Source organism: Gossypium hirsutum, chromosome D06 (genome assembly GCF_007990345.1).
Source record: "Gossypium hirsutum isolate 1008001.06 chromosome D06, Gossypium_hirsutum_v2.1, whole genome shotgun sequence".
In the NCBI taxonomy this organism is placed as follows: Eukaryota; Viridiplantae; Streptophyta; class Magnoliopsida; order Malvales; family Malvaceae; genus Gossypium; species Gossypium hirsutum.
This window is the reverse complement of record NC_053442.1, coordinates 14,607,475-14,630,568: the sequence shown is the minus strand read 5'-3', so window position 1 is coordinate 14,630,568 and position 23,094 is coordinate 14,607,475. Positions and strand designations below refer to the sequence as shown.

General features: G+C 36.9%; 2 protein-coding genes across 4 annotated transcripts; both read left to right on the top strand.

Moving 5' to 3' along the window:
- Positions 1-18,602: 18,602 nt before the first annotated feature.
- Positions 18,603-22,573, top strand: LOC107901064 (uncharacterized). Of its 3 annotated transcripts, none has more exons than XM_016826908.2 (6): positions 18,603-18,726; positions 18,835-18,981; positions 19,231-19,383; positions 19,541-19,716; positions 20,048-20,160; positions 20,241-22,573. In XM_016826908.2, the coding sequence occupies exons 2-5, from the start codon at positions 18,850-18,852 to the stop codon at positions 20,139-20,141; spliced, it is 555 nt and encodes a 184-aa protein (XP_016682397.1). In that variant the 5' UTR covers positions 18,603-18,726; positions 18,835-18,849; the 3' UTR covers positions 20,142-20,160; positions 20,241-22,573. The 3 variants fall into 3 exon arrangements, with proteins under 3 accessions (XP_016682397.1, XP_016682398.1, XP_016682396.1); XM_016826909.2 differs by having other exon boundaries at positions 20,503-20,966; XM_016826907.2 differs by having other exon boundaries at positions 20,506-20,799.
- Positions 21,792-22,573, top strand: LOC107901063 (uncharacterized). The gene has a single exon (XM_016826906.2). The coding sequence runs from the start codon at positions 21,792-21,794 to the stop codon at positions 22,416-22,418; it is 627 nt and encodes a 208-aa protein (XP_016682395.1). The 3' UTR covers positions 22,419-22,573.
- Positions 22,574-23,094: the final 521 nt, after the last annotated feature.

Sequence of the window (23,094 nt, the reverse complement as noted above, 5' to 3'; positions counted from 1 at the left end):
GGTCGAATCCATACTGACCATAAAAAGAAAGACCAAACAAAACAAACAAATGGATGTAAATAAAAGTAGTTGAGGAAGCAAACACATGCACCTTAAATAATACGAATGGAGGATAATGGCATACATGTTCACTTCCAATTCGAAAAGCTATGCAAGGTGATTGAAATTACTCATCTACTCTGGGTCAAGCAATAATGAAGGACTAAGTCTTCCAATAGCAGAAGCAATTCCACCTGTTTGAAATCCACTAAACATTAAAAACAACATAAACAAAGAAATATACCTAAAATTCTTCATTTATAAAATCAATTATGTCGAAACCTTTTTTTTGGAAAAAAAAAACAAAAATTAGTTGTCGACTCAAAAAAATGAAAAATTGGGAGTCGCCACCAATCTTTTATTAAGGTGTGATTGGATCACCTAAAAATGACTTTGGTCTACGAATTTTAGAAAACGGGTCCGGAGGTCGGTTACGTATGATGAAGGATTAGCACCCTCATAACGCCCAAAAAATTGGTACCTAGTTAATTAATTAATGTCTTAATGTCGAAAATTTGAAAAAAATATAATCCTTAGCAAAAACTTAAAAACGTTACGTATTAAAACCCTTATCATTTCAGAAAAAGAAAATACCACACCCAATGCGTTAGGGCACGAAATTCTAATTTCCTCGAAAATGAATTAGGCCAAAATACTCGTACAATGAAAACTTAAAAGAATATCCATTTATTCAAGATTTAAGAAATTGCGGCCCAATACATTAGGGCACAATTCCTCCAAAATCCTAAACTCGGAATATTTCCTTTATTATTTTTTAGAAAAAATCTTCATTTCGAATAATCAATGCGTCACATCCAATACGTTAGGACACAACGTGTTGAATTCCCAATAATGAGTTCTTATTTTTTTTATTAAAGAGGAATGCTCGATTGTTAGATTTAACGAAGAAAATCGGAACCCAATACGTTAGGGCTCAATTTCCTTAAAAACCCTAAATACGAGCATTCTCTCAATTTTGAAAAGTTTGAAATCGAGTAAAAATGATGTGATGCTACATTAAATATACAATACAATAATAAATATTACAGCGTCATAGAAATAATATAAATAAAATGAATATACATAATAAAAATAATCACATACAAAATATCAAATAAAAAATATGCCAACATCAATTAATAAGCAAATAATTGAAATAAACAAAGAAGATGCATACATGTACACATAAAAATATATAGGTTTGAAATGATATCAAAATTGATGAAATAAATAAAACAAGTATATGTATAAATATGCGAAAAAATATTAGTTTTTTAAGGCATAAATATGTACATAAAAATAAGTATACATATATATATAATAAATATAATTACATATGAAAATTAAAAAAATACAATTATATTATCAATTTTAATTGGTTTTAAGAAAAATATAAAAAAGGATTAAATTGGACAGCAAGTAAAAAAACTGGGGTAAATCCGCAAATAAATCAAGTCTGGAGGACTAAATTGAACGCGCGAATTACACAGAGGGGCTGGAAGGGAAATTTTCCCTTCTCCTCAAAACGACGCCGTTCACATTTGGATGAAATTGAAAACAATGATAAGTGAAAGGGTAAATTAAGAAAATAAAAAAAACTTAATTGTAAAAACATTAAAAGACGGAGGGGCTAAAAGCGCAATTTACCCCTCCGCTCAAAAACACGCGAATCCTAGGCCGGGTCGGGTCGGATTCGGGTCGACCTCCCCAAAACGACGCCGTTTTGGGCGTCTAGAGGCCCTCCAAAAACGGTACCGTTTTGGTACCGTATAAAAGCCCCCCATTCTTTCAAAAACTTCATTTTAAAACATTTTCAAAACAAAAACAAAAAAAAAACCATTTTAAAACTCTCTCAGCCCCTCTGTCCTCCGGCCACCGCGCCGGCCACCGATCTCCGGCACCGGCACCACCGTCTGCGGTGGCCTAAAAGGGAAAAAACCCCGGTTTGACCTTCTAGTCCCCTTGAGCCTTAATCCAGGCTCAAATCCCACAAAATATAAATGAAAGTGCCCCTAAAAGCAGGGAAACCTTTCGGCTTCCGGTCGTCTTTCATCGGAGACGACACCCTCGGCCATCCACGGCGATCTGGGGTTCAAAACACAGGTGGTTTCTCTATTTTCCCCTAGTTATTTTATTCGTACGTATATAATGGTAAAAAAAATAAATATAACAATAGAAAATAAATAACAACCTTTGATTTGATTTATGCTCTCTATATCGCGAAAGTAGTAGTTTTTATTTCTGATTTCGAAAATCGGGATCCTTGTTACAGTATGTTCAAAGGCTACTTATAGCCATAATAATAAAATAAATAAAGGAACAGATTTCCTTCTGATTTGATTTTCTATTCTTTGATTCCCTTTCCATTTTTGTGTTTACAGGTGAAGATTGCGTAGATTCAGCTTGGCTCGGTTGCGGCGCTGTTGAAGATTAGAAACCCTAGGGTTTCATCCTCTGTCTTGGGCCTCCGTATTTAGGCCTCTGTTTGTTTTGGTTTGGGCCTTGTGGCCCATTTTGTAACCGGACTGTTATTGTTATATTTTTTTACTTGGTACGGGCCGGGCATAAATTGGTCATTACAGTTGCCCCTTTTTGCTCGTTGTCGTGTAACGAAAACGGAGCAAAGACTTTAAAACGCCTAATTTTGCCCAGTCTTGTCGGATCTTGGTACTCTTCTTCTTCAAGTAGCCTCATTTCCTCCTACTGCATCCTTAGAGTATAGAAACTAATGCTTCAATCTACTTTACTGCAACTTTTATAGCTTCAACTTGATTTAGTCCACTCCTGGTGCAACTTCAGAGAGATAAGACTAAATACGATCTGCTCTCTGCAACTTTAGAGAGATAAGATCCAAGGTTTTAATCTACTCCACTGCAACTTCAGGAAGATAGGATTATCGACTTTAATCTACTTCACTGCAACTTCAGTGAGATAAGATTTGCCATCTTCAGTCTGCCTCACTGCTACTTCAGGAGGATAAGACTTGCCTACTTAGTCTGCTCCACTGCAACTTCAGGGAGATAAGACTAGATGCGATCTGCTCTCTGCAACTTCAGAGAGATAAGATCTAAGGTTTTAATCCGCTCACTGCAACTTCAGCAAGATAAGACTAAATACGATCTGCTCTCTGCAACTTTAGAGAGATGGGATCTAAGGTTTTAATCCGCTTACTGCAACTTCATCTAGATAGGATTTCGGGCTTTAATCTGCTCCACTGCAACTTCAGGGAGATAAGATTTGCCCTCTTCAGTCCGCCTTACTGCAACTTCAGGAGGATAAGACTTGCCTACTTAGTCTGCTCCACTACAACTTCAGGGAGATAAGACTAGATGCGATTTGCTCTCTGCAACTTCAGAGAGATAAGACCTAAGGTTTCAATCTGCTCACTGCAACTTCAGCGAGATAGGATTATCGGCTTTAATCTGCTCCACTGCAACTTCAGGGAGATAAGATTTGCCATCTTCAGTCTGCCTCACCGCAACTTTAGGAGGATAAGACTTGCCTACTTAGTCTGCTCCACTGTAACTTCAGGGAGATAAGACTCGATCTGTTATCTTCACTGATCTGCTCTCTGGGGAACATGACCTGTATAGTGAACCTAATTATGCCTAATGATTAGGATGACATAAAATGCATCAAATGCTCCTAACTAGACATGTGTGAATGACATTTGAATGAATGCAGAATGTCACTGACGCCTTTTGCTTGGTTGATATCTTCGAAAAAACACTCAATCAAATTGCCCCCCATTGTGCACTTTAAAGCTCAACCCTCTAGGACACAGAATTTGTACTATATTTCTTCTACCGTGACTTAAGAGTAGGAAAATTTGACTTTTCTTAGTCTTCTCCTATCGTAATTCAAGGATACAGATTATGAAATTTGTTTACACCACTCTCAGGGTGTCTTATCAAATGCTTATGCCCAAATGAGGAGCTTTCCTTCCATAGGGGACTTCTTCCTACCCCATCAACCAAATCTGAAAAAAAAAATCTTAATTTAGATTTTTTCCTTCTTAGGTTCTTTATCTTTTGAACTCGGGGTGTTTTAAACAATAGTCCTGTTTCAGGTTACTAAATTATTTAGAAATTCCCAGAGTAATATACCAAACTTCTTTTGTGAAAGTTTATTAGTCCATCAATCATTATTCTAATATGACATGCTTGCGCAAAGATAAAAAAATATTGAGTAAGAGATAAATTAATTCAAGAGTTTATTGATAGTAAGTGTCCTGAAAAGAAAAAGTACTCAAGAACAGCAAAGAATGAAGTATTTACAAGAACCAACAAATTTGGTACAAATAATATGAAGACTAGGTGCTTTGGATATCACCGCTTGAACTTCTCCATGCAAGCCAAGAACCCTTCTGAATTTATCATGTGTTTAGGGGATCTACAGTACTTTGTCGATGCCCCAAGACTCGTATATCCTTTTCTTGTTGACTTAAGTGAAGCGAGATCACCATATGCCCTAATCTGACAATGTTTGAGTCGTCCTTTTTAGGTTTTCAACTCAAACCCCCTTTGGTCTCAATGCGCCCTTTTCGGGTTTTCAATTTGGCCTCTCCTTTTTTTTAGGAAATCAGAGCGCCCTTTGCGGGTTTTCACTTTGACTCCTCTCTTCCTTCAAGTGAAATATTTCTTGACCGAATCTGAATTTACAGGATTCGGAAGATTTTTTCCATCCATTTCACTCAAAATCAAAGCGCCTCCAGAAAAAGCCTTTTTCACAACGTAAGGTCCTTTCCAGTTTGGCATCCATTTCCCTCTGAAATCCTTTTGTAAAGGGAGGATCTTTTTCAAAACCAAATCCCCTTCATGAAATTCTCTGGTACAAACCTTCTTATTATAAGCTCGCATCATTCGCTTCTGATACATTTGACCATGACGAATAGCTTTTAATCTTTTCTCTTCAATCAGGTTCAACTGATCATACCGAGGTTGGATCCATTCGGCCTCATCCAATTTTAACTCAGCCAATACCCGGAGAGAAGGAATTTCAACCTCAATAGGTAAAACTGCTTCCATTCCATAAACCAAAGAAAAAGGTGTTGCCCCAGTAGAAGTCCTGACAGATGTTCGGTAAGCCGAAAGAGCGAATGGTAACTTCTCATGCCAATCCTTGTAAGTTTCAGCCATTTTTGCCACAATCTTCTTAATGTTTTTGTTGGCCACCTCTACTGCACCATTCATTTTTGGACGATACAGTGACGAATTATGGTGTCTGATATTGAATTGATTACAGACTTCTGCTATTGTGCTGTTGTTCAAATTTAATGCATTATCAGATATAATCCTTTTAGGCATTCCATATTGACATATGATCTCCTTCTTCAAAAACTTACTGACTACTGACTTCGTGACATTAGCATATGATGCTGCTTCCACCCACTTAGTGAAGTAGTCAACAGCCACAAAAAATGAAACGATATCCATTAGAAGCCTTCGGTGATATTGGTCCAATGACATTCATTCCCCACATGGAGAAAGACCACGGAGAAGTCATCACATGAAGAGGAGAAGGAGGCGCGTGTATTTTATCCCCATAAATTTGGCATTTATGGCATTTTTTGGCATAATTAATGCAATCTCTTTCCATAGTGGACCAGTAATATCTGAATCTCATAATCTGTCTAGCCATGGTAAATCCATTAGCGTGCATTCCATAAACACCCTCATGGACTTCTTCTAAAATTTCCTTAGCCTCTACAGCGTCCACGCACCTCAATAATACTCGATCCTTTCCCCTTTTGTATAGGATCTCCCCATCTAAAGCATAGTCAATAGCTAGTCTCCTCAATGTCCTCTTATCATTCTCCGTTGCCTGATCAGGATATTCGTGATTCTTCACATATAGCAATATATCTTGGTACCAGGGACGATTATCATTCTCCACTTCTTCAATGTTGTAACAGTGGACTGGGATCTCATAAATACTAATTTGAATGGGCTTCATGTCCTCTAACTGATTCACTTTAATCATGGAAGCTAAAGTAGTAAGAGCATCAGCCATCTGATTTTCTTCCTGTGGGAGATAACAAAAGGTAATGCTGTCAAACTCTTCAATTAATTCCAGAACCAATCTCCGATAACGGATCAACTTGGGATTCTCGTTTCCTATTCCCCTTTTAATTAATATATTACCAATGCTGAGTCTCCATATACTTCTAGTATCTTAATCTTCCGCTCTATAGCTGCTCGAATCCCCATGATGCAAGCTTCATACTCAGCCATATTATTAGTGCAATCGAAGTCCAACTTACTGGTGAAAGGATGATAATCTCCATTCGGAGACACCAGGACTGCTCTAATCCCATTGCCTAGTGCATTCGATGCTCCGTCAAAGTTTAATCTCCAATAATGTTTTTTTGGGGATCCTCTTCAGCATTTGCTACATATATCAAATCTTCATTCGAGAAATCAAAGTCTAAAGGCTCATAATCTTCCAGAGCTCTGCTAGCCATAAAATCTGCTATCGCACTCCCCTTGATGGCCTTCTAACTTACATATACGATATCAAACTCAAAGAGCAAGATTTTCTATCTAGCCATTCTTCCATTCAATGCTGTTGACTCCATCATATACTTCAAAGAGTCTAATTTTGAAATTAGCCAAGTCGTATGATAGAGTAAGTATTGCCTCAACCTCTTGGTCGTCCAAATCAGGGCGCAACACAATTTTTCGATAGGCAAATATCTCATCTCACAATCAGTGAATTTCTTGCTAAGATAGTAAATCGCCTTTTCCTTCTTTCTAGTCGCATCATGTTGACCCAGCACGCATCCCATGGAGTTGTTGAACACTGTTAAATACAAAATCAAGGGTCTATCCGGGCTGGGTGGTGACAGAATTGGAGTATTGGATAAGTATTGCTTTATCTTTTCAAAGGCTTTCTGGCATTCTTCATTCCAGACATCAGGATTATGTTTCTTTAAAAGGCGAAATATGGGATCACATTTCTCGGTCAACTGTGAAATAAACCAAGTAATGTAATTCAGTCTTCCCAAGAAACCTCAAACTTCTTTCTGGGTGCGTGGTAGCGATAAATCTCGTATTGCTTTGACTTTGTCTAGATTAATCTCAATTCCCTTTTCGCTGACTACGAGCCTAACAACTTTCCTGACCTGGCTCCAAAAGTGCATTTTGTCGGATTAAGCTTGAGCTGGAACCTCCTTAATCTTAAGATCAATTTTCTCAAGACCTGTACATGTTCATCCTCTATTCTGGATTTGGCAATCATATCATCAACATATACTTCAATTTCTTTGTGCATCATATCATGAAACAAGGCTACCATGGCTCTCTGATATGTTGCTGCCGCATTCTTTAATCCGAATGGCATCACCTTATAGCAAAATGTTCCCCACAAAGTAATGAATATAGTCTTTCTCATATCTTCTAGATGCATCTTTATCTGATTATATCCTGAGAACCCATCCATAAAAGAAAACAGCGAAAATCCTATCGTATTGTCCACCAGAGTATCAATATGTGGCAATGGGAAATTGTCCTTTGGACTTGCTTTGTTCAAATCCCTGTAATCCACGCACATTCGTACTTTTCCATCTTTTTTAGGGACTGGAACGATGTTGGCTACCCATTCAGAATATTTGACCTCCTACAAAAACCCAGCATCAAACTGTTTCCTAACTTCCTCTTTTATTTTGAGCACAAAATCAGGCATCATTCTTCTAAGCTTCTATTGAATTGGTTTGCAATCCTCTTTTATAGGTAGGCGATGCACTACAATGTCAGCACTCAATCCTAGCATATCCTAGTATGACCATGCGAAGACATATTTGAATTCTTGGAGTAATTCAATGAGGTATCGTCTTGTCTTTGTAGAAATCTCAGTTCCAATTTTCACCTCTTTTCCTTCTTCCAAGCTCACAATTTCTACTGATTCTTTATGAGGTAGGATTTGCTTTTCCTCTTGTTCTACCATCCTCAACAAGTCTAAAGATAAACCACTATCTTCGTCACCTTCAAAGTCGTGCGATCCCTCTAAACATACGTTTCGTTCAAAATGGCACTTTGAGCTCGTAGCGGCGTCATTCACATCGTTGATACACAAGGACCTAATATGGTTACAAAAGAATGTATGAATTTATGTACCATTATTTGTGCAATAAAAGAATATATTTACTTGTATGGAAAGAATGAAAGAATATTTACTCGAAACAATTGCAAAGATGTATTTTATTAAAATAATGATGTTTAAACATAAGCCTATTTCACCAAAGAGTTCTTGTTATTTCTAGGCTAAAACAACAAGTTTGTTCTGAATGTTACTCTAAGACATTTCTAAAGACTTTAGGTATTTCTTCCGCAGTCCAATTATCTGGAACATTCCCGGGCTCATAAGGATGAATGTCCAGCCAGCTCCTCTCTTCATTCACATGCTCATGAATGACATTGATGTGCATATTTCCCAACGTCTCCTCGATGCTTTCCTCAACCGATTTCTTTCTCTCATGATGAATAACTCCTCCAGATACAAAATTTTTGGATATGTGGGGAATTATAATTAGCTCCCACTTAGCTTCCTCCCCATTTAAACGCGCCCTTCTCCCTTCCTGCCTTTTTTCTGTCTCATTCCTTCTCTGTCCTCTATCTGGCTTGTATCCTAAGCCAAAGTGATCCTGCTTTTCTTTCAGTATTGGAACCTCAGTCCTCCCTTGAAGATATCTCCCTAGCCCTCTTCTAGGTAAAGCTCATTTTTCCACCAATAATTGTAAACCCATCTCTGTAGTTTTGGATAATTTTGGCACCAAAATTTTGCTCTCTTCAGGAACAAATGCTGCATTTACAAACTCCAAAGATCGAAATGAGCATTCTATTGACTCGTCATTGGTCTCCACGTATGGCGTCTCATTGGATACAGCTGCTATTATATCCTCTTTGACTTTTATTGTCACTAGCCGACCATTTGACACTAACTTCAACATCTGATGTAATGATGACGATACTGCCCCCGCCGAATGTATCCATGGTCTTCCTAATAAACAATTATAGGAAGGTTTGATGTCTATTACAATAAAATCTACCTCATAAACTGTTGGGCCAATCAGTAAGGGTATCTCAATTCTTCCCATGACCTTCCTTTCTGTACCGTCAAATGCCCTCACTACATTTTGACATGTTTTCATGTGCGAACTGTCTATGGGTAACCTATTAAGTGTGAATAATGGCAATACGTTCAAAGCTGATCCATTGTCAATCAGTACTCCTGGCAAAATATGCCCCTTGCATCGTGTAGTGATATGCAAACCTTTGGTAGATCCCATGCCCCCAGGAGATATTTCATCATCATTGAAAAATATGAAATTATCAGCACTGATATTATTGACCAACGATCTAGTTTGCTGACAGAAATATCCTTGGACACATAAGTCTCATTTAACATATTCATTAGTGCATTTCGATGTACTTCTAAATTTAAGAGTAAGACTAGTACAGATATGCGAGCCAGTTGTTTATGCAACTGCTTGACAACATTATACTCACTATGCTTCAGAAATTTGAGGAATTCCACAGCTTCTTCCTCCTTCACTGGCTCAATTATTTTCCTTTTCTGCTCTCCTATTATGGCCCCTTTCATAGGTTCTGGTTTGGCACTCACACACTGGTCCTTTGTAGTCTCTTTTCCAGGGACAGTTGTATTGCACTCGTAGCTCCATGGAACCTTCCTACTGTCCTGATAAGAAAAGGTTGCAGGTTTCTTTATTATGATTCTTGGCATCACTGGCATTCTCACTTCATCCTTCCTTGGTCACGAGATGATGACCACAGGCTGCGCTACTCTTGGAACCTTCGAGGATTTGGATGTGCAAATACTCCATTCCTCCCTAACTTCCTCATAAAATTATATTTCTTTATTATCCATCAGGCCTTGAACCAGGGCTCTAAATTCAGTGCATTCCTTGATTTCATGTCCCTCCTCGTGATGGAACTCACAGTAATTTTCCATCCTTTCGAAGCTTCTTTCTGAATTGGAACAATCAATCCCCTTTTTACCATATTTCTCCAGACCCACCTCAAAGGAATTTTCACTTCTGCTATCTCTTCCTTGATTTTTCTACCCATGCTCTCACTTATCATGTTCACTTTGTTATGATTAGGTAACAGATTTTCTGTACTGGGCGAATCATCCAATTTAACCACACCCATGCTTATAAGTCTTTTCACCGGTTAACAGCCACTTTTTTCGGCTGATTCACTGTAACTGTCTTCGAATATGAACTTGTGTTGTTAATTTCGTTCTTTTTCTTCTTTGAGACCGCCCTTCTGTTACTTTCTCCAGCATCTATTTTTCCGCTTCTGATAGCATTTTCTATCATCTCGCCATTCATAACTATGTCGAAAAAACTTTTAGTAGCATTTCCTAACATATGTGTAATAAATGGTGCCTTCAATGTGTTGACGAAAAGCATCGTCATCTCTCTTTCTAGAAGAGACGACTGAACTTGTACGACAACCTCCCTCCATCTCTGCGCGTATTGCCTAAAGCTTTTGTCTGGTTTCTTTTCCATATTCTGCAGAGTGATCCTATCAGGTACCATGTCAGTCACATGGCTGTACTACTTTATGAACGCCTATGCCAAATCTCTCCATGAATTAATTTGGATACGGTTCAATCAATTGTACCACTTGGATGCTGTCTCTATGAGGCTATCCTGGAAGCAATGAATCAATAGTTGGTCATTATTGACATAACCGGTCATTCGTCTGCAGAACATGGTAATATGAGCTTCGGGGCTACTGGTTCCATTATATTTTTCAAACTCTGGCATTTTGAATTTGTAAGGGAGCACTAAATCCAGAACCAGACTCAATTATTTAGCATCCATCCCATAGTAGCCTTCTGCACATTCCTTCGCTCTAAATTTCTCTTCCAGCCATTTGTACTTTTCCTCTAGCTGTTTTGGCAATTCATCATTCATTTTCTCCTTTCCAACCGTCTAATCGAAATCAGGAATAGCAGGATTAACAAAGTTGGCTCCGGGGTTAGAGTCTGATCCTGCCTGGAGATTCATTAGCGTTGCAGTGTGACCTAGAGGATTAATGGTAACAGAGGACCTACGCGGGTATATCTCAACTTGTTGGGGAGTAAAGTCCGGAGAACAGATAAGTCCCTCATTGTCTCCTTCTTCAATATTGAGCACTGAGCTTTTTCCTTTATCAGTTCCTTTGTTGAACCATTGAGTTAACTGAGCCATCATACTCCCTTGAGATTCCATCATTTTGTCTATCATCTTTTGCTGCTCATTCATTTGCTTTTGAAACTGCTCCTGCATTTCCTTTTGGGATTGTTCTAGTCTTTCCATCCTTTGATCCATATCCTTAGTTTTCGATCAAGTACCGTAGCGGTGTTTAGTAGGCTGGTTGGTTTCCAGATTAACTGAGGAGTGATTTAAATTAATTAGAATCCCTTGATGTATTTCTTAATACATATGAAACAATGCAATGCATGAAATGAATACAGAAAGGCGTCAATTTTGATTCAATTCCATATAAGAAAACTTTACTAGAAATTAAATTTATTTACATAAAGTGAATTGCAAATAAGACTTTGCCCTAGTACCAAAAACTCTAATCTTTCTAAGTAACAAAGCTAATTCTTGTCCCCGATCTGATTCTAATTCATACTTCACACTCAGCGTGTCAGCCTGTACTGCTAAAGTCTGTATATGATCAGTTACTTCTCGAATCTGGACCACAACTTCCTCGATAAGATGATCTCTGCTTCTAAGTTGACTCTGAAAGTGATGAAGCTGTTCATTATTACGACTCTCGTTTGCTTTCAAGTGCTTGATCTGGATCTCACAATTTTGCAACACCATTTCTAGCTCTTCGATTCTTTTCTTCATTTCTTCAATCTTGCTCAAGCTAGCTTTCAACTCTTTTGCTAAATTTTGATTTCGATATTGAGGAAGACATCCTTCCAACACAACCATCCTATCCTTTAGCTCGTATTTTTCCTTTTGGCTTTCTGACAAACTCTTTTCTAAAACTTCGTTTCGTCTCTGCATCTCTTGAAATTTCTGTTCCCATCTATCGGCTTTGTCCTTTTCTTCTCGAATTTCTGCTCGCCACTGTTTTGAAGTCTTTCCTAGCCCAGTAGTTCTCATTGACAAACGCATTTTTTTATAATCTGTCTTCAGACTACCCAGCTCTTCTTCAGCCTTGTTTTTCTCTTTCTTTAACTTCTCATTTTCAAGCTTCTGAACGTCTATATCCAATCTTAAGTTCGTCTTTTCTGCCTCCATTTGCTCTATCTTTTTCTCCAAATCCGCATTTCTCCTCTCAAAATCTTGGCTTATGATTTCCAACTCAGAAGGAATGACTCGCAAATGCTCTTCTATTGATTGGTTGTCTTCCTGATTTAACTTAGGTGTATTATCATTAATCCTTCTAGCCCACCATTCATGATACTTAGGAGTTGTCATTGGACCCACAGCTAGCCTCTTCATTCGGCGAGTCTGTTTCCACGAACTAGACATCTCTTGAATCTTTTTTCTATAACCATCATCCTTGTACGAAAATTCACAATCAGCTATCCCTTGGGTCGCAGGTATAAATTGCCTTGACCTATATTACCTTAGTACCAATAATGGGGCATATCCAGCAACTCCCCAAATACCCAGCAAAGGAACCCAATCAAAACTACCACACTTATACAGGATCTCATCTGGAAGTAACCAAGGAGCTCTCCACTCAACGTCCTCCTCTTGAAGATTTTGAAGAATTGCCATCCACTTCTCATTCGAAATGTCGTCTCTCCTCGGTGTAGCGACTATCTCCTTTAGTGGTGAATAATTTTCAGAGAAAACCTGATACAAAACTTTATCCACCTTCCAAAAGTGACTGTGAAACCATGCGAGTAGAAGCTGTGCACATCCAATAAATCTACCTTCGCCTGTCTTCCGGCATGCACTCAATGACCTGAAAGTTTCTGCCAAAATTGTTTGAATCGATGTAACCTTCTTATCGAGCCGGTTGAATAAATCAGTAACTGCTTCATCCACATACCCCAAGGCTTTAGGGAAGACAACCAAGCTGTATATACTTAAAGCAAAAACATCTAACCTTTTCCTTACATCTGGGTGTGTGAGAATTACATCTTTCAAGCTTCTCCAAGGAACGCACTTACTATCCCCCTTTTGCTTAATTCGTGCGACAACCCACTACTCACTCATTCTTGTTACACTCATCAGCTTCTTTGAAAACGTTGGCACATTTACCGCTCTCGAATAGACCCTGTCCACTTGAAACTTTGAACATCGGAGTAAAGCCATATATTCCTCTATCGTAGGTACCAAATCGACCTTCCCAAACGTAAAACAGCTGTAAGCAGGATTCCACAACTGGGCGATGGCTTGAAACAAATGCTTGTCTACCTTTACATCAAGCAAATAAGGAAAATCCCCATAATTATTATAAAATAACTGTCTAACCTCATCATTCCACTGACCCCAGATTTCCTTCAATTCTTGCAAATTGTTTTGAGTTACACTAATATGCGTAAAGTCCCATAACTCTAATACATGCCCGTCAGCCAAACTATCACCCTTTTCTTGCTGCGTTGTTTTAGACCAAGTTCGGACAGCCGCATTGTCCTCCACTTTATCAAGAAACCCTCTTTCCATGATAAGCCTTCTATCTAGCAACTGAATATAGACTGACGCCTTTTATGATGAAATGAAATGCCAGTCATGCAAATAAAACACCAAAAGTCAGTATCACATAGGAACATAAGATATAATCAAGAAATAGTAAAAATCCCTAATTGGATATCTATTAGGGTTTAGTATAGTTCTACCTAGGGTGGATTCCTAAGGTTCATTATATAAAGTTTGGCTTCTAGGGTAAAGGTACCCGAACCAGTAGATTCCTCAATCCTCACCCATTATAGGCTCATATGGATCAAGTTCGGTTCAAGGGAATACATTTCCCTGTGGTTGCACGGAGATAAAAATCTCACGAAGACATAAGTACGGATGTATCCCGGAAGCAATCCACTACCCTACACGGAGGTGAAAACCTCACGAAGGCATAGCTTCTCACTCCCACTTAAAAGGGTAAAATTGTTCAACTCATGAAATGTATAAAGCAAACAATATTTAAGTAATAAGATAATGAATGCGAAAGGATGTCATGAGTTTTTTTTTTAAAATATATTTTTCTCGACCATAAGACAAAAATTAATCAACTTGGTGGCTCGACTCTCTTTTTTTTAAAAAAAATGTCCCCAATGGAGTCGCCAAGTTGTCGAAACCATTTTTTTGGAAAAACAAAAACAAAAATTAGTTGTCGACTCAAAAAAAATGAAAAATTGGGAGTCGCCACCAATCTTTTATTAAGGTGTGATTGGATCACCTAAAAACGGCTTTGGTCTACGAATTTTAGAAAACGGGTCCGGGAGTCGGTTACGTATGAGGAAGGATTAGCACCCTCATAACGCCCAAAAAATTGGTACCTAGTTAATTAATTAATGTCTTAATGTCGAAAATTTGAAAAAAAAATATAATCCTTAGCAAAAACTTAAAAACGTTACGTATTAAAACCCTTATCATTTCAGAGAAAGAAAATACCACACCCATTGCGTTAGGGCACGAAATTCTAATTTCCTCGAAAATGAATTAGGCCAAAATACTCGTACAATGAAAACTTAAAAGAATATCCATTTATTCAAGATTTAAGAAATCGCGGCCCAATACATTAGGGCACAATTCCTCCAAAATCCCAAACTCGGAATATTTCATTTATTATTTTTAGAAAAAATCTTCATTTCGAATAATCAATGCGTCACATCCAATACGTTAGGACACAACGTGTTGAATTCCCAATAATGAGTTCTTATTTTTTTGATTAAAGAGGAATGCTCGATTGTTAGATTTAACGAAGAAAATCAGAACCCAATACGTTAGGGCTCAATTTCCTTGAAACCCCTAAATACGAGCATTCTCTCAATTTTGAAAAGTTTGAAATCGAGTAAAAATGATGTAATGCTACATTAAATATACAATGCAATAATAAATATTACAGCGTCATAGAAATAATATAAATAAATGAATAAATAAAATGAATATACATAATAAAAATAATCACATACAAAATATCAAATAAAAAATATGCCAACATCAATTGATAAGCAAATAATTGAAATAAACAAAGAAGATGCATACATGTACACATAAAAATATATAGGTTTGAAATGATATCAAAATTGATTAAATAAATAAAACAAGTATATGTATAAATATGCGAAAAAATATTAGTTTTTTAAGGCATAAATATGGACATAAAAATAAGTATACATATATATATAATAAATATAATTACATATGAAAATTAAAAAAAATACAATTATATTATCAATTTTAATTGGTTTTAAGAAAAATATAAAAAAGGATTAAATTGGACTGCAAGTAAAAAAAACTGGGGTAAATCCGGAAATAAATCAAGTCTGGAAGACTAAATTGAACGCGCGAATTACACAGAGGGGCTGGAAGGAAAATTTTCCCTTCTCCTCAAAACGACGCCGTTCACATTTGGATGAAATTGAAAACAATAATAAGTGAAAGGGTAAATTAAGAAAATAAAAAAAATTAATTGTAAAAACATTAAAAGACGGAGGGGCTAAAAGCGCAATTTACCCCTCCGCTCAAAAACACGTGGATCCTAGGCCGGGTCGGGTCGGGTCAGATTCGGGTCGGCCTCTCCGAAACGACGCCATTTTGGGCATCTAGAGGCCCTCCAAAAATGGTACCGTTTTGGTACCGTATAAAAGCCCCCCATTCTTTCAAAAACTTCATTTTAAAACATTTTCAAAACAAAAACAAAAAAACCCTTTTAAAACTCTCTCAGCCTCTATGCTCCGGCCATCGGCCGGTCACCGGCCACCGCGCCGGCCGCCGATCTCTGGCGCCGGCACCACCGTTTGCGATGGCTAGAAAGGGAAAAAAACCCCGGTTTGACCTTCTAGTCCCCTTGAGCCTAAATCCGGGCTCAAATCCCACAAAATATCAATGAAAGTGCCCCTAAAAGTAGGGAAACCTTTTGGCTTCCGGTCGTCTTTCATCGGAGATGACACCCTCGGCCATCCACGGTGACCTGGGGTTCAAAACACAGGTGGTTTCTCTCTTTTCCCCTAGTTATTTTATTCGTACGTATATAATGGTAAAAAAATAAATATAACAATAGAAAATAAATAACAACCTTTGATTTGATTTCTGCTCTCTATATCGCGAAAGTAGTAGTTTTTTTATTTCTGATTTCGAAAATCGGGATCCTTGTTACAGTATGTTCAAAGGCTACTTATAGCCATAATAATAAAATAAATAAAGGAACAGATTTCCTTCCGATTTGATTTTCTATTCTTTGATTCCCTTTCCATTTTTGTGTTTGCAGGTGAAGATTGCGTAGATTCGGCTTGGCTCGGTTGCGGCGCTGTTGAAGATTAGAAACCCTAGGGTTTCATCCTCTATCTTGGGCCTCTGTTTGTTTTGGTTTGGGCCTTGTGGCCCATTTTGTAACCGGACTGTTATTGTTATATTTTTTTACCTGGTACCGGCCGGGCATAAATTGGTCATTTCAAATAACAAATGTAATAATAATACGAAGATAGAGTCATACATGATTATTTCCTAGTGATTGAAATTGGGAGAACAAATCATCCTATACTCGGGGTCAAACAATAATGGTTTTATGGGGGAGATTTGATGGAAGCAGAATGGCAAGGAGGCTGGAAGTAGGGGATCGCACGAAGGGGAAGAAGATGATCAACAATAGTGAGGGTCAAAAATGGGATTTCACATTTGGGTGATTAAAATAAATTCCTTTTCTAATGGCAATGACCAAATTACAAGTATTTTTATTTGGGTAACTAAGATGAAAGCGTCCCACAAATTTGTAACCAACTAAGTAGTTTACCCTATTCTTTAGTTCAAATAATTAATATTATTAACTATTTTAATTAAAATACTTATGTGAACCTTTAAAAATATATATTCTAAAAATAATTATATTTAAGCAGTTGGAATATATATATATATATATGGGTGTTAACCATAATAATTAAGAGTATTAGTTATTTAAATTAACTAGTTAATGATATTATAATAACAAAGTACCAAATTAGAATATGAAAAGCATATAGAGAATTTCACAAATTTAAGCATACCATAATATGACCTCAAACCTAACATAATCATTTCTGATAAATAAATAGATCGTTAGTGCTAAGGTGCTTGTCAGTTGTCTGTTAAGCTGTAGATACAAATACAATTAAAAAAAGTAAAATAACATAGATTAACATAAGAATTGGTTTTAAGTTTGGGAATTTCTTTTATACGTCGTAACCTACTATAAATCAATGATACAATATATGACTTAAATTTAACTCCCTAATTAAATTATAACTTTACTCCTATACACTCCATTAGTATCGCTATTCTAATAAGACTTCTCCTTAAAAGCTTAATTATATATTAAACGTGAAAACAATTTGTTTGTGGTCAAAATACACCTGATACAAAAAAAAATTTATGAATAAACAAGTGCTTTATTTGATTTGTATATCGACACACATAAACAAGTCTCATTTTAAATAAACCTTTTGTAGACTTGTAATCCTTAAAGTGTAAACAAAATAATCAACTTCATATAATTGTTAGATTTTTTTTGGTCAAAATCTTGCACAACCATCTAGTTACAATTGGAATCAGGAAGGCTGGAATGTGCAACTGCTGCTAACAAATTTTTTAAGGAAAAAATCGGAAATCATTCATTCAAACTAAGCCAACATATATGAGCATTATAAGAACTACTTGAGAGAACGGAAACAAGACCACAATACAGAACGAGATAACCCATCGAAGCAAAAGTCCGCACAGTAACCCAAAATATAAACATGGGACACAACAAACTAGTCGTCGCCATCACCCAAGCCGAAGCAAAGAGGAGATAGGACCTAGATAGGTGCACGAAGCTTGCTTCCGAGAAGCGTTAACTCCTCAAGAAACAAATCCAAGTTAAGTGTCACGAAACATGGGCTAAAAGCAAACAAAAAAAATAAGAAAAGAAACTGACTGAACAGTGAAGACACGCAGGCCTTGTCAGAATAACGAGACCACCACGGACCACTACAAAATCTCATTAGTTGTGGACAATGATGTTTATAAAAGGCCCTGCAGGACTTGGGTAGTGGTCAATGCTCTGATATTGTATACTTTTTTAAGATTCAACAGGATTAACTTGTTTGGAATCCGACATTCCTTTTTGAGATTCAATGGGGTTGGTTTAGTTGGTAAGAACCTGACATTTCATCCGAGACTGGTTTTAAATTTGATTTTCATTCCTGAAAAGAGATCTGCGGCATGCATGGCATGACCTTCCCTCTTAAAAACAAGGAGAATGAACTACGTAACTAAATACCATTAGTCATTAGATATGGGCCTATATATCAATAAATCCTGTTGGACCCTGAGGAACTGACACCGTCTTTGAATAAGGTGGACCTTGGCCCAAGCTCAAGTTGGACATGGATACCATCGTCATTCTTTTTAAAACACGAATAAATTCACACACACACTTAACAAGAACTCAGAAAGCTTATTCCTTTAAAATTGCCGATTCCTCTTCCCATTGAAGCATGGTTCTAGTATAATCCAATCCTATCTTATAGGTAAGTATACTTTCAACTCAAATCTTTCCAGTACGAAAGTACTGCTGAGAGTTAACATTGACTTTTATTGTATGGTTTCTCTTGGGAACTGAATTTTCTTCTCTCCAGTTTGGTGGGTTGAACATGGAGCCGCCGCCTACTGGTGAAGAACCCACTTCGTGGGATGAGCTATATAACATAAATTTGATTCCTTCTGAGCTGTTCCTCAAGTTTAGAAAAGAAATTCAGGGGTTTCGAGTTGGTGTCAATTTGGAGGTTATTTTTCTTTGCTCCTTTTTTTTATTACTTTTACAGTCTTAGGTTGCTCCCTCCATTCATATTATATTGGTGCCAATTCAGGGGTATGAGCCCATGAAAGGAAATTTCTTTTAGCCAATTCAACTTTAAATGTTGCTTTTTTACTTGAAAAGGGGTATTTTTTTTTACAAAAGATAATGTATATCATCCTGTACAGTTTGTTGTTGTTTTGAGCTGTTGAGTAATTGCATCTTAGTTTTGGTTCAGTTCTTCAATGCCCCTATGAATGATTTCCAAACTAAGCTTGTGCTGAAACCTTTATCCCCTGAACGGAGGTGGAAGTTTGCATATGAGCCTATAAGACAAGATGTACGCCTTATTTCCAAAAAGATCCCTGTCACAAAATTTCTTAATCTCCAGGTCTGCTCTACTTTACACAGATAAACTTTCTATTAGTGATAGAATATACAAGTCTATTCCAAATCTGACATTTATTGCTGTAGGTGAATTTATTTGTTTCTCATGCATGATTTTGCCTAGATTTTGCAATGGTTATGGTAAAATGTTTTGGAAATAGGTTGGCATAGGCCACAATTTCAAGATGAATGCAATTGGTTGGAAATGGAAGCTCACCACCTGTTTTGGTGGAGATGGAATTTCTCGGATTCGGAATAAGACAACTCTTGGCTTGGTTCCCGGCCTGGATTTTCGATTTGGGTGGAGGGCAGATTATGTTCTTCCAGAAGTTACTGGGCAAGTTCCTTGAACATGTATTTTAAGAATATTTATTTCACAAAACGGGGGAAGCAATAAGCTTATGTCTAATAGAAGAATCATATTTGATTTCCTTGATCTTGTATGAAGATATTCCAAGGAAACTGCAAGTCGATGGCTATTAGGACACATCTAGAATATTCATTGATGTTATTACTCATATGCTTTAAACATGACTCAGAATTTCCGAAATGTGTTATTGTCATGGTTCTCCTTGTAAATAGTGGCATTTTTGTTCCTTCACAATTTAATATGAAGACATGATTTCGTGATTATTCATAACTTATCATTAATACCTTGAATTTAACAGAGCTCTTGGTACCGATGAAGCATTGTTCAACTTGAACTCTGGGCGGTTGCAAGCATCATTAGATAGAGTTGAGGCCATTGTGACTGCCACATGATTGGTCATCAAAACATCAGGTACGATTATTATCTCATGATCCTTTTAGGAGCATTTAAGGTTGGTTTTTGACATGCTATAAATAACTGACAATTTGTAGGATATGAAGTTGTCAAGACCATAAAGACTTGTATCTCTGTTGTTAAAACTCAAAGTACCGGGAACTTTCTGCCATTGTTTGATCTCTGTGTTTTTACCTCTGCTACCTGTCTGACACAAACATGCTTCTTTTTCACGTAGTATGCTGAGTTGTTTTACATGATAGACCCTCACCATGTTGTATGGCTGCATTTAGATTAATTAGAATTCTTGGTTTATTTTCTTCTATACTAAACAGTTTTGCTTCGAAACATCAATCTTAGCAGGGCCAGCATGAATTGAAAGTGATGGGGTGGTTTTCCAACTCGGTGGCTTGTTTGTATAGCATTAAGTAGCCAGGGCATGAATGAACCAGATTTTAGAAATCAAATAGTTCCCTGAAATTAGATCATGTTCATGTTCATATAAGGAAATGGCTTTCATTATACTCCTTTTATTGTCTTCCCTCACTTGCCTTTTTATATGTTAGTTACTTCCATTGGGGAGTCTCCCGGTGAAATTACTGGTAAATCAGGTTATTTATACTGTTGAGGTTATTAGAGAGGGTTTGTGATTTGTCATGTTCTTTTTTCTCTTTGGATGATTGAAAACTTAGTTTCAAAATCCACAATGAAGCAGAAAAAGCTTCTAAATGGACCTATTTAAGGTATAGCCCTGTATATCAACAATCTTGTTGGCTACATAGTCCATTTACATTATTACAAAAGTAAGCTGGAGGCATTGTGTAGATATTGCTGTTGAATGCACCTCAGGTTCTTAACCTAGCCATAGGGCTTAATCTATAAACAAACTCATCCAAGCTATGAAAAGCCTTTGAAATTGTTAAGATAAAAGCATTTGAAATTGTGTAGAAATGGTTTGAACCGGACTAGTCGATTGGATCGGGAACTAGCCGGGGTATCGGTTTAGAGAATGGTATTGGATTGGTTGAACTGCGAACTGGTATGGACTGTTTGAACCGGTTTTTAATATATAAATTTTTATGAATTTTAGTGATTTTTTAATTGAACCGGTAGGATTGGTCGAATCAATTGGATCAACGAATTAGTGGCTTGATTAGTTTGACTACCAATGATCTAAACATGCACAATATATTTTTAATATCTATATTATAGTACAATTAATTTAATTTTTGTACTATATAAATTACATAATATGTAAAATAAAACTAGAAATTCTATATATGTGTGTGAATATTAGGTATGAAATATGTACGATAAAATAACATAAAATGAATAATGAAATGGGAGGTTTGATTTGAAACTAATTAATAATAACACATAAAATATGTATGATATTAAATAAAAAATTAAATTAATAAAATTTATTTTAAATATAAAGTAATTTCTGTAAGGTTGAATTGAAAAATTGCATGTTAAGGGAATGATAAATTGGATTCAAAATTTAAAAGCAAAACACTGTAGCATTGGAATCATTTTGAAAGCATGTAGAGGGAAAAGTAATAATTTAAAAGCTAAATACTACGTTAGAATCATAGTCGTTGTATCCTGCAACGCTTCCTTACAAATCCATACCCAAAAACCAATCTAAAATGGCTTCCTCTAAGCTTAGAAGCTCCTTTTCCTTCCTAAATCTTCTCCTGTCATCCTTGAACTTCATCCTCTTTATCCTCTCTGCAGCCTCTCTTGCTCCCATTATCCTCCTCAAAATGCCACCAACTTCACTGGGTGTAGCCTTCCTCATGGTCTCCTCCATCTCCCTTCTTTCCTCCTTCCTGGGCTTCTACTCTCAGCTCACCCACTTCTGCTTCATAACCCATGTTTCACTCCTCATCGCCTCCTTGATCGGCCAAGTTTTAAGCGTACTATCATTGTTTACAAGAGAGAAAGCTAGTCTCTCGATGCTGAAATCTCCGCGGGACATTAAAGAGGCAAAGGTGCTGGTGAGATTGGAATGTGGGATTTTGATGGCGATGTTGGTGATGCAATTGATGGTGTTAGCGGTGAGCTGCACGGTCCATCACTGTTGGGTGAAGGAATATGAGGGGTTAGAAGCTGAGAGAGAGGCGACTGCGAAGAAAAGGAGCAGGAGGTTAGCGAGGGTGCAAGAGGAATCCATGGCGAATGCGGCCAGAATTGCGGAGATTAAAGCCAAAGAGTTGGATGAGAAGACGAAGAGCAAGTACTGTCAGTGGGTGAAAACTGATTTTGAGGGCTGAGGCATGAGGAAAACAACCTAGTTGTGGGCTTCTTGTTGGGGTCACTGCTGTGGTGGCCATTGGATGTGTCTCACTTTTGTCGCCATGGTTTCTGATTGTGTGTAATGTAGTTTTTCTTATGTAATATGTATAATATGATGAAGCCTCCCACTTTACCTTGATGATTCTTCAATGTTTTTGGGTTTCGTTTTTCACCCTACTTCACATATTTTACTACCCAATTAAAATTTTACCATTACCGTTCTTCCATCAATTCAGGTTTTTTTTTTTAAATGATTTTAGGTAGAAATGGATTTAAGCATGCCAATTTTAGCCGGTTGATTTTATGATCCAAAGTAACTGAAAAAATTTACACCAATCACAAGATCTGTTGCATTTCCTAACAAAGGAATTTGTTTTTTTTTAATATAGGAAAATAAATTTTTACTCTAATAAAGCGTATGCAAGAAGTTGGATTTAATTAAATTTGAAAATTGAAATACCAAATGAAAATTTTGGAATTTCTTATAAAAACTAGCCAATAAATATATTTATAAAAATAAATAAGCTTTTACTTGAAATATCAAATGACAAAAATATGTTTATAGTAATTATTGATAGTATTTCGAGACAAGATGAAGTGGGCAACGAGGATGGGTGGTTTTGTTAGGATATTATTATGGGATATCTTTTAGGA